Raw genomic sequence first — 12177 nt, forward strand, 5'->3', positions numbered from 1 at the left:
TGCCAAATTGATGTTAAGTTCCCTCACGCAGTCATCTATTTCTTGATGTTTCCCTAATGAAGCTATGAAATCACTAAAATTTGTATGCCAAAGAGAAAGCTTTTTCGGTTATCTTTGCTTATACAAATTACAAAAATGTGGTTACAAATACTGGATATGATTTGAAATGAGAGGAAATTGCTCCTGAGTCCAACTCAGAGTAGGGTTGCTGTATGCTGAATTTCAAATTACTGTGTGAAACTTGCAGATGAATTGGAATTTATTTCTTCTGAAATTTGAGGAGGGAACTGGAGGACTTGATCCAATTAGCTCCTCTCTAAAACTTTAGTTTAAACTCAGGCCTCATAGCTGGTGTCAAGAGAAGTGTTGGCTTATATATTGCTTATATGGCCTTTAAAAAGTAGGATGTGTGTGGCTATTTAGGTTTTCTCACCAAAAATACTCTTTAGTCCTAACAGCTCAACAAGCAGGCTTTCAAGATCAGCAGTTCTGATCAAATTTTTTGAAAGATGTAAAAGTATTTTCTTTTTGAGAAGTACAGTGACAGCTGCATTTACAGTGGAAATACTTTGAAACGTAACTGCAAAAGACTAAACTGAATTTCGTGGCAGTGTAATTACATCTGGTGCCTGCCACGTTGGCTTGAATATTGGAAAGATTCCTAATGCAGATTACAGAACACTTGCACACAAAATAGAAACAGAAGATTGTAAGAGATACTTACAAGCTGTTACAGAATTGAGGGATTTAGCTTATAGGAAAATCTATATATTAAACTAAAGGTTAAGAATCAGACTTTTGGTTATGGACCAAGATGCATTTCCTTTTCAAGGAGAAGATTGTTTTGTAGGGGTGGAGAAAGGGAAATGAGGGCTGGTGGTGGGGATTGTTTCTTCAAAGCAAGGAGATAAGATAGAGTAGATAGGGAGCAAGGAAAAATGGTGTACTAATCCAGTAGCAATACCAGGTAGATCAAAAGGGACATGCATATAGTGCCTACTTATTGAAGGATCATAGCAGTTATATACCATGTGTGTGATAAGTACCTAAGAATTGCTGGGTTTTTTCCCAATAATGGTAATAGCTTCAATAAAGTCAGTATAGTTTCAGTAGTTTGTGTTCTTCCTGAAGGAAGAAATTGGGTTTAATCACTTAATATAGTTCTAAATGAATGTTTCACTATATTTTATTTTGAAGGTTCTTTGAAGGTATATTGTGACTTATTGTCCAATATATTTAATGCTTATGTTCTAGCTGATATTTTCTGTTCAACTATTAATTCATTGTGTATCACCTTTGATTTTTTTTTTTTTTTTTGAAGTAAACTTGTAAACTTTGAATATTTTGTCTCTTACAACTAGATTGACCATTGGCTGGAATTCAGTGCTTCAAAGTTATCTACTGCAAGCTTGTTTCTTTCAGCAGTCCAAGAGCTCAATCACTGTCTCTCTTTGAGAACCTACTTGGTCGGAAACTCTCTGAGTCTTGCAGATTTGTGTGTCTGGGCTGTACTAAAAGGTATCAGCAGATGTTCTCATTTTCACTGGTTTGCTATCGTAGTAGATGAGAGTTCTCATATTTCCTTTTTTTTTTTGTATCTGCTAGTGGCGGATCTTGGCTGCGTGCCATACTGTATACTGCTTTGCATACTACTTTGGTCTGTGCATCACCAATGATGGAAACAGTATAGTTTAGATAACCCTGAGATTCTTTTTTCTGTCTTTCTTTTCTTTTTTTTTTTAATCTTGTGGTTTTAATATGGAATTTTGATCCATTTATAATTACATCCTACAATGTGAAAGGTTTCTTGCTGAATAAAAGTTTTAAATAAAATTTGTAACTTATTTAACTTTATTTTTTTAACTATAAGAATGTCTTTTTATTATCCTTTTCCTAAATAGGAAAATTTGCCTTGGTCTGAAACGTTGGATTTATTCATTAAATTATTTTGTAATAGAGAGTAAAATTATATATGTAGACTTCTTGATTTCATTAGGTTAGTTAGCAGAAGAACATATTTCTTTGGTTTTTAGTTTGGGTTATTGAAGGAGGTATATCTTAACCTTTGAAGGGCATAAGATAAACTAAGCTTTTCGTTTGTTTTTAAAATTGGTAGGTGCTTGACTAAAACTGTTAGATGTCAATCTATCACTCAACTATGACTAAATTCCTAATGAGATAAAAAATATACTATTTCAAGGTTAAAGGCTAATGTGGTTCAGTATTTTTTCAAAGTTGCAGCTCTTAGTGTAGAAATCAGAAATGAGTGTATTTCCTTCAGTTTTCTTCCTTTGCTCAGTCAGAATCTTCCTAGTGAAGTGTGCGCCTTATCTCAGGTCATAGGTGTACAGCCCTCAAAAACAAAGGGTAGCATTAAAACATGCTTCACTTTCGGTAAAGTTTAGGAAACATTGTGTATAAACACATTAGTTGGATACCTTTAGTTACATGTTGAAAAAACTTGTTAGTTTTGATCTGGGTGATACAAAGAAGAAAACGTGTGTTCCCCATCCCTGTCTTTTCCTCTTTCTCTTTAGTGAATCCAAAAAGGAATGCAATATGTTTTGTTTGGGGATATTTTTTTTTCTTTAAAATGCTCCATGTGTCCTCACAGCTAGATGTTTTCCTTGCAAAGAGAAAACAAGCAGATTTTCTTTTAAATCACAGTCTTTCTTAGTTTTAAGAATTGCTTTTGGTAATCATTCTATTTTCATATATTAATAGCTTGAAAAAATTTATTTGTCAACAGATAATAATATATGGCAAGAGCAGGTACAGCAAAATGAAGCTCCCGTCCATGCAAAACGATGGTATAGCTTTCTTGAGGCACAGGGTGCTTTTCAATCAGTAGGAGCCAAGTGGATTGCTGGTGCACCAAAGGTCAAAATGGTAAGCTTTATTCAGATTCTCTGAGGAGAGTGGCTTTATCTGTGTGAATATATACACACACAAGTGTATTTATGTGTGTATTATATATAATATTATGTATTTTTTATATATAAATAAAACATATGAAGTGTATAAGGGACACTTTTTGTAGCTCTTTTTAAAGTTAGAGAATTAAAAGGAATCAGATGTACAGTTAGTGAAATTCTTGTAAACTCTTGATTATGAAAAATGGGTAATTTCATTTTCGGAAATGCATGTGGTGTAGTCCAACACTTGAATCGTGAAAATGGCAACTCTCAGTCAGTGCTGCTCTCTAGCTGCATTGTTTGTTTTTTCTAACAAGGAATTTGAGATCCTGCTAGACCTGCAAAGAAAGCAGTCTTTGATTGAATTTGTTAATCCCAATCTAGGTTAGGGCAGTGAGATAGTTAAAACTTGGCTAGCAACTATTTTCTTTATATCTAATAAATTAAACAACTTGGTCAGACTTTTCAATTCTGGATTAAATTTGAAGATAGTACATCAAAAGAAAATTAATTCGGGAGTTTTAAAATATTCTAGGAGTAATGTGAAAGTTGTAGGTCCCAAATTCATGCTTTCACTATGACAGCTTTTTTCCCTGTCTGTTCTGAAAGAAGACCTTGGAGGAAGAGCTTGCATCTGAAGTTTTATGTCTGGTTATACAGATACTGTGATCTGTTACTATGTCTCTTAATTTTTAAGGCAACAGAAAAGAAAGCAGATGTTGGCAAGTTTGTTGAACTTCCTGGTGCAGAAATGGGAAAGGTCATTGTAAGGTTTCCTCCTGAAGCAAGTGGGTAAGACACATAAGTACTTTAAGAAGATTGGGTGGTGTGGGTTTCTTTGGTTTTGTTTGTTTTTTTTGTTTTGTTTTAGAGTGTTTTTTTTTTTTTCCCACTCTTCTCCTTTGAAGAAAAAAGGTGCTTTGGTGAGGATGATTATCAATTTATCAGGCAAGACTTCTAAGTTAAAAGGTTATCTACAGCTTTGTCCACATCTACATTACAGCTGTATGTTTACTTGTCTGTGATACGTTGCAGTGTGTTACCTATACTTGTAGCAGGGAGGTGAGTTAGCAGCAGGCACCAGCTGCTGCTCAGAAGTGGAATGAGGAGAAGCACAAGGAAGGCATTTGCATGGATGATGGAGGCATGTGCGTTTATGGCAAATGTGCTGTGTAAATATAGTCTTCATGAGTTGTATGAAAGGACACATAGTGCTTCTTAGAGGAGCTGGGAAATGACAGGCATATAGGAATAGACTCCTTCCTGTAAGCGTAACACCAGATATGTAACGGAGGCCTTTGTCCCAGGGGTCCAGACTGTATATAGTCCAAAATAACCTCCTCAGATACATAGTGGAAATGTGATGAGCCTCATCACAAAACTCTTTGATTTATTAATTCACTTCTATTACACCACGTCCGTTACCAATGTAGTAAATATAGTCATAGTCAGAAATCATTTAGCAGTTTAGAAATGTTTTCTCTAGCAGAGATTTACTGTCTGTCACATAGAGCTTTACTCTATGAATCAATAAGTAATCAAAAATATCATAACCAATTTCTTGAATACAATTCAGTCAGCTTTTTGTATCCTATCTCTCTCTACAGTTGTCTGATAAGCTGCTTTCATAAATACTGCGTGTTTCAACAAACATCCTGATTTTTGGTTTGGTTTAGCTGATGCTTTCCATTACAAGCCTTCCCGCATGTGCGCGGATGGACACACCCGCACACCCACACCCCCAAAAAAGTCTAATGGAAGATGTGCTGGTGTATATTTTTCTCTTGTTTCTTTTCAGATACCTGCATATTGGTCATGCAAAAGCTGCCTTGCTCAATCAGCACTACCAAGTTAACTTTAAAGGAAAACTTATTATGAGGTTTGATGACACAAATCCAGAAAAAGAGAAAGAAGACTTTGAAAAGGTGCAGTAACAGAACAGTGAAATCATTCACTGTATAAGTTAATTCAAAGTTAAATAGAACGCAGATCTGTTGTTACACAGTGATCTACTTTGCAGGATAGTAGTGTTACTCTTGCAAACCTGTGCTAGGAAGAAATTTCATTGTTTACTGTAGTAAGAAATAAGCCACCAAAGGATTTTAAGCTTTGTTTCTCCAAAATTTATTTTACAATATGTAGATAGAAGCCTCTTGGAATACACTGTTGTTTACATTTTTATAAATATTAATTGTTTAAAAAATTTGTACAGAAAATGTGAAATATCTCAGATGCTTGTTAGATGCATTTTTAAAACGTTTTTAAAAATCTTTCCCTTCTTTCTCAATTTGTAGCATCTATGAAATGATGTGAAGTAAATATTAAAATTATTAAGCAAAAGAAGTTATCAAAACTTCCAATGTTTGCCTAACCAGTTTTCACAGATTACCCTCTTTTGGGAATGCCTTTAGCCCAGCTGATCTGATCTGAAGCTAAATGAGCTTTCAGTGCCCACTCCAGACCTTTTCTATGAATTTGAAATATTTACTATTTTTACTACTCCTAGTGACAAGATGTGTACACAAAATTCATAAAGATTTTTTTTTGAGTTACCTAATGTTCTTGCTAGTTAGTCAGTAACATGTGTTTTGCTTTAGCTTTGATCTTTTTATTTTATTTTTTTTATTCCTTGTTCAGCCTTTTTCTTGACATTGTCTGTTTGATCTCATGTAATTATAGGCTGTGAAGTAATAAGTGCATCTATTTTCTTTCATGTATGTTATGTTATTCTTATGCCTTTAGTCTTCCTGGACAATGGAGTATTTTAAAACACCAAATCTGGCATAAAGAGGATGAAGGTTTAAGAAAATTTGCATACCTGAATATTACAGTATACACTTTGACACTTTGCAGGTTATTCTTGAAGATGTTGCAATGCTTCACATCAAACCAGATCAATTTACATATACCTCAGATCACTTTGAAACAATAATGAAATATGCTGAGAAGCTTATTCAAGAAGGGAAGGCGTATGTGGATGACACTCCTGCAGAACAAATGAAAGTGGAGCGTGAGCAAAGAATAGAATCTAAACACAGAAATAACTGTAAGATGCTCTATAGTTCCCCTTTTGCTTCTGTATCTTTTTAATTTAGCAACAAAACTTGATTTTTATTAACAAAGGTATATCTCTAAGGTGTTCATAGGATCTTGGAAGTGTTCAGTACTTTATTCTGCAAGGCCAGGAAAAATAAGTGTACATTTGGACAGATGTAGTAAACTTGTGTATGTGTGGATTTGTCATCATACATTCCACGTTCTGAATTTTTTTAAAATTATAATGTATGAAAATGCATTCCAGTGTCTAAAGAGGAGGTGACAATGATCTTTGTTACTGCAGTAATGAAACATAGTTCTGTAGTCGAGTTCATTATGCCATTAAAAACTATTTATTTTTATTATTCCTAGGTGTTGAGAAGAATCTCCAAATGTGGGAAGAAATGAAAAAGGGAACAGAATACGGACAAACTTGTTGTCTGCGAGCAAAAATAGATATGAGTAGTAACAATGGATGTATGAGGGATCCAACTCTTTATCGCTGCAAAAACCAGCCTCACCCACGTACTGGAAGCACCTACAAGTATGTTCATTTCTTTTTGGGAGGCCTGTTTCCTCCCTCCATGCCTCCCTCACCCTGGTATTTACAGTTCTTTAGTGTACTAACTTCTTCTTCTACTTGGAACCTGAAGCATTTTAGCTTCTTTTCTTTTTTAGTCAGAATATATAATGAATTCCTTAACTTTCTGAAGCACCTGTAAATTATTTTTAAAAGTGAAAAATCAGCCATCATGGTCAGCAATGCATATTATTTCAATTTTGATCCATAAATGCATTGTGTATCAGTGAAGAGCTTTAAAGTCAGAAGGGGCATTAAGACTTAATGGCTGTATCTCAGGCAACAAAACTATTCTCTCTAGCTATTGGAACTTAAACATAGCCTTGACAATCTTACGTTATTGCTGCAAAATATCCTTGAGCTATTTATCTGCATGGCAGCCTCCTTTTTCACAGCAAATGCTTTCTCTGTGCGGAATGAAGAATTGCTACAGGTGCATTGAAGTAAGGCTACCCAATTTCTGGAGGCTGTGGTTCAGTGCTTATCTGAAGCTTCTATTTCCAGCCATTCAACTCGGCTCTGGTAGATCTGACAGCATGGAAACATTGATTTAATGTGTGTATAATACTAAAGTGATGGCTGTTGGTAGAGGTTTGTTTTTAAAGATGAAGACTTTGTACATTATTTGGCTAACTGATGCTTCAGTTTACTGCTTCTTGATATTGAAGCAGAGAAAACTATAAGATAGCATTTGTGGTTTTGGGAAAAGAAACAGTGATATTGTAGGATTTTTTTTTAAATTTATTTCTGAATGCTAATGCTACTATTTATTAATTTCTTGAAGGCTTTGGTTTTGCCTTAAAAATGTATTTTCCTCTGGACTTTTTTTTATGGATGAGCTATATGCTATAAATATATATGCTATTTCAACTAAGTCCTGATGTGAAAGCTTTGAGAATCATAGATTATAAATATTTGGAGTGGTGCTTTGAAGGTTTAAATATGAGGAAAGTGTTTTGTTGTGCCTTGCTAATTCAAGGTCTTTATTCTCAGGGTTTACCCCACATATGACTTTGCCTGCCCCATTGTTGACAGTATTGAAGGTGTCACACATGCGTTGAGAACCACTGAATACCATGACAGAGATGAGCAATTCTACTGGATCATTGAGGCACTGGGCATAAGGAAACCATATATCTGGGAGTACAGCCGGCTAAACCTCAACAACACTGTGCTCTCTAAAAGGAAGCTTACGTGGTTTGTCAACGAAGGGCTTGTAGATGGATGGTATGTTACGCAGTTGTAGTTCAGCATTGTTCCTTAAGATACTCATGACTGATGCAAGCATTTTCTGCTTTGGATAGTGCTTAAGCATCAAAACAGCATGAATGACTATTTAAATAATATAAGAGCACAAGTCACAGTGGGCAAGCTGATTTGTGAACATAACGTATCTGTCTACTATTCAGTAACTGTGTGTGTATGTACTTGGGTCCTGTGGTAAATATGAGGTAGCTTATCTCTGGGCTCTGGCTTTTGCTGTGAGGGCTGCTCACGTACTTTCCACTCTAAAAGTCATGGAATAAATGCTAGAACAATGCCAGAAGGAGATCTGAGTTGAGGAACTTCTAGTCCCATCCATCTAGTTAAAATCCATTGTATTTCCCTCCCCATCAGAAGCAGAGTCTCCCTCTCCACCACCTTTCTGTTCTTATATTCTTTTCTTTGTGTGTTAACTGGGTTTCTGCAGGAGATAAGCTACTAGGCCACCAAGTATCAGTTAAGTATTTCCCTGGAGAAGGTGTGTAGTGGATTTACTCTTCTGCAGGTAGTTCAGAGCCTAGAAAAACTCCTTTTTTCTTCTTTCCTACAGTGACCTAGCTGTGGAAACACACCCACTGATATCCTCTCCTCTTAGTACAGCAGTCTGAAGAACTTCGTGGCTGATGCTAGATCAGACAAGTGTTTGTAGCATTTTTAGTGTTGAAAGCCTAGATTTCCAGTATGCATGGAGCTCATGCTGCTAGAGCCAAAATTCTGCTTTTTGCTACTGGTGTAGCTGGCCTTGCAATGACCCCTCTATTCATAAGCCTCCCTGTTAGGACTTCAGCAAGATGTAATTCCTATTCCTACCAACATATTTTACATTTCAAATTCAGCTCTTTGATTTCTTGTGTAAGAGAGAAAAACCACAAAATTCTATCATTTATGTCATCAAGAGATGATATTGGGGTTATCACTCATCTTTTTTGTTTCTCCTTAGCAAGAAAGAATCAAGCCCAGTTGTTTAACGGTGTTTAGGTGCAATTGAAAAGGAACTAATGTGATGGGGACATAATCCGTGCCTTGCTAGGTCTTCATAGACTTAAAACTTAAGATTGAGTAAACGTAGAAAAGAGCAACTTCACAGAGAGACGTTTTCCCTCCCAGAGATGAAGCAGAAGGAAATCTCCACCACACACATTTGGATAAGAGCTTAGCCTTTTCAGTTAGGCTAACTCTTCTAATATATCTCTAAATTCACCCAAACAAAATAAAGAGAAGTTATGTAATTTCTTTGGTGCCACTATTAAAGCTTTTGCTTGATCTGCTTAATAGGTAAATTCAGTGTATAATACTGATGAATCTTCCTTTTCTAACAGGGATGACCCAAGATTTCCCACTGTACGTGGTGTCCTGAGAAGAGGCATGACAGTTGAAGGACTAAAACAGTTTATTGCTGCTCAGGTGGATGGCTTTTTCTTTTTTCTTTTTTCTTTTTCTTTTTTTTTCTGATTCTTTGAGTCTCGCTTACTAGGACCAATTTACATGAAGTTAGAAGTATCATTTTGAGGTTTTTTCTTTTGAAGGCTTGCTGCTCTCATGCTTAAGGTTTCAACAGTATTAATACATATGAACGGGTCCTGGCAAAATGGGGTGGCAGTTTTCTCGTTTAAATGTTTTGCAAGCTGAAGATTCCTTTCTAAACTGTTTTGATGAATGGTTATACTAGAGGGTGTGTAGTCTTTAAAGGATTTTGTTTTAAGTGGATCTAATGGCTAGATTACTTACATTGGTATTTTTCCCCCTCCCCCAGGGATCCTCTCGATCTGTTGTAAATATGGAATGGGATAAAATTTGGTCTTTTAACAAAAAGGTATGTGCTTATTTTAATTTGATGCTACCCTTAATATATTACTTTCTGGGATATGTAGTGAATCTAGCGTTCATGGAGTGCTTACACAACAAGTAGCAGTGGCAATATGTTGCATCATTTGGCAGACTTTCAGGAAAATGGAATGTTGCCCCTTTCTGACTTGAAGTAGCAGTAATCCTACTGATTCTCCTATACCAATATTTACTTGCTTTACTTAATAGTATGGGGAAAGGTAATGATATTTGCTATAAATCTGATATGAAAATTGCATTTCATTTTTCTGCTTTCAAGCTGCGAGCTATCTGTAAGAAGGTATTATTAATGCTTTTTACCTTAGCATATAGCTTACAGTGCTGTAAGCATATATAACATAAGCTATCATTTTGCACCTTCATAGCACAGTCATATTTGCTTATATAACAGGAACTCTGCAAACCCACTGAAAATGCATTATTCCTAGTTTTAAAATGCTGTCCAGTTCTAGTTTGGCTTATTTGTTAACATGAATGCAAATCTTACTCAATTTGACTCATGTTGGCCACTTTTTGGTGGCAAAAGGACTAAGATGCTGGGTATACTGCCTCCGTAGATAAAAGCCGGCACTGCTGATGTTTCTGACTGAATGTCAAATAAGGAATACTGCATCATGACATGGTTAGTTGCTTTTTGGCAGCAGATGCTTGGACACTATAATAAGGCGAATTATTAGAATGCTGACTGCATATTTTGTGTGATTGTGGAAACACCTGTTATCTTGCATTGGGATTCCTGCTTGTTTTTGCTTAGACTCTACCCAGATCTGTTCATTAAAATAGTATTTGCTTGTCTGGCATGTCTTGTATTCCTTCATGTATTTTGCACTTGGTCTGCTAAGTACACAAAGGTTTATGAATTGGTTCTTTCTGTTGCTGCATAGATATACTTGTGACTAAGAATTGGATTTGGGAAAAGTCCGTAACGGTCAGTGCTGACTTATATTGGCTTTTAAATTGAGTCTCTTTACACTTCTGACTCCTACACTTCTGACTCCTTGGACTGCACTATATTTGTTGGCCCATTTGGTTTGCATCTGTCTGTGTAGATAGTTGGAAATTTGTAATATAAGCAAAAGCAGTTTTTTGCACACAGGTGGTTTTGTTCTTGGCTTGAAGACTGTTGTGGTGGGAGAGCTTTTATTTCCACCCCCCCCAACCCTTCCTGTAGTACCTGTCATCCGAGGAAGTGTTGTGGTTTTTAATGAAAATAGAGCCTGATAATAACACTGTAAAATTCAGTCTGTTATCAAAATTCTGATAACAGATCATATACTCAACCTCTAGTTTGAGATACATACACAAGTCCTTTTCTAGAGTGTGTCTAAGTTTAGAAGTGCAACTTCAGCATTTTCTAACTTATGAATATATGACTTAAAGTATATCATCATATTGCCTTACTTGCTAGAGTCAAGTAATTATATGCTAAATGCTTTTTACAAAAATTGTTGTGTAGTTTTTTACTTAAGCGTGAATAAACAACAAAACCGAAGTCACTACATATTAACAACAGCAAGCATTTTCCTTTGTTTTAGCTTCCAGTTAAACTGGTAGACTTCCGGTAGTCCTCTTAAGTCCGAGACAGTGGTTTTACTTGAATTATGTTTTTAGCTGCCTCCAAACAATATTTAAAACAAGAAAAATGCTGTGGAAAAAAAAATACAGTGATTGAGCCTGAAAATAGGCAATAAAAATAGGGGAAGACATTGTGATTCCTTTTCTTGCCAAACTCATGTTGTAGAAGTCTTGATGAAGTCAACGTTATGTTGTTGCCTTTTTTTAGTATCTAATGCTACTGTTTGAAAACTGCAGACTTAATTGATGCTTCCTATATGGCTAGGCCTACCCCTGATTCTGCGGGAATACTGGTCTGGGAAATGAGTATGGGATCGGGTCGTGTGCTGTCAAAGTAGTATGCTGATAAATTGCTTTAAATTCAGCTACTTATAAAGAAGGTGGTCAAGATATAAGAACATATGTGCATAATAAAACTTTATTATAGTATATTTTACTGTGTCTTCCCTATGAGGTATTAGCTCATAATTTTGGTTGCTTCTGGCATTAGTAATATGGAATCCATAGTTTTTACTCCAAGTATTTCAGTAAAGTAGGAAATTGGAAAGTATTACCACTATTTTCTCACTTGCATTTTTTATAGTTCTGGATTAATGTAACCTTTAAAGCAAACATGAAAAAAAAATGCAGTAACACAAAGAATACCAGTTAATATTCCTTCTTTTTGTTCTTGTTTTCTATACCATTTTACTTCTGATAATGTTGTATACTCAAGAGCTCCTCATTTTTCTTTGGTAGGTTATAGACCCAGTAGCACCTCGCTACACTGCTTTACTGAAAGATGCAGTGGTCCCAGTAACTGTTCCTGAAGCTCAGGAGGAGATGAAAGAAGTGGCTAAACATCCAAAGGTTCTCATTTTACTTGCATTAATTCTTCCAACCTTACTGTCCTGTAATACAGGAGTACTTTGAGTTAGAGCAGTCAGCCAGGAAAGTTCTGGTTTTAACTTGCTGGGACAGCAT

The 12177-nt window shown here is 35.7% G+C and overlaps 1 protein-coding gene across 6 annotated transcripts in view; it reads left to right on the top strand.

Moving 5' to 3' along the window:
* Positions 1 to 12177, top strand: part of EPRS1 (glutamyl-prolyl-tRNA synthetase 1) — a 40299-nt gene that overhangs the window by 7533 nt on the left and 20589 nt on the right. For 3 of the 6 annotated variants that reach the window (XM_062571798.1, XM_062571800.1, XM_062571802.1), the window contains exons 4-14: positions 1362 to 1518; positions 2750 to 2889; positions 3613 to 3707; positions 4714 to 4840; positions 5769 to 5961; positions 6324 to 6495; positions 7525 to 7758; positions 9114 to 9198; positions 9548 to 9607; positions 9899 to 9919; positions 11953 to 12063. In XM_062571798.1, the coding sequence (XP_062427782.1) occupies positions 1362 to 1518; positions 2750 to 2889; positions 3613 to 3707; positions 4714 to 4840; positions 5769 to 5961; positions 6324 to 6495; positions 7525 to 7758; positions 9114 to 9198; positions 9548 to 9607; positions 9899 to 9919; positions 11953 to 12063 (1395 nt within the window). The remainder of the gene's footprint in view (positions 1 to 1361; positions 1519 to 2749; positions 2890 to 3612; positions 3708 to 4713; positions 4841 to 5768; positions 5962 to 6323; positions 6496 to 7524; positions 7759 to 9113; positions 9199 to 9547; positions 9608 to 9898; positions 9920 to 11952; positions 12064 to 12177) is intronic. The other 3 variants (XM_062571799.1, XM_062571801.1, XM_062571804.1) reach the window with 1 other exon arrangement.

This window comes from Rhea pennata, chromosome 3 (assembly GCF_028389875.1).
Source record: "Rhea pennata isolate bPtePen1 chromosome 3, bPtePen1.pri, whole genome shotgun sequence".
Taxonomy (NCBI): domain Eukaryota; kingdom Metazoa; phylum Chordata; class Aves; order Rheiformes; family Rheidae; genus Rhea; species Rhea pennata.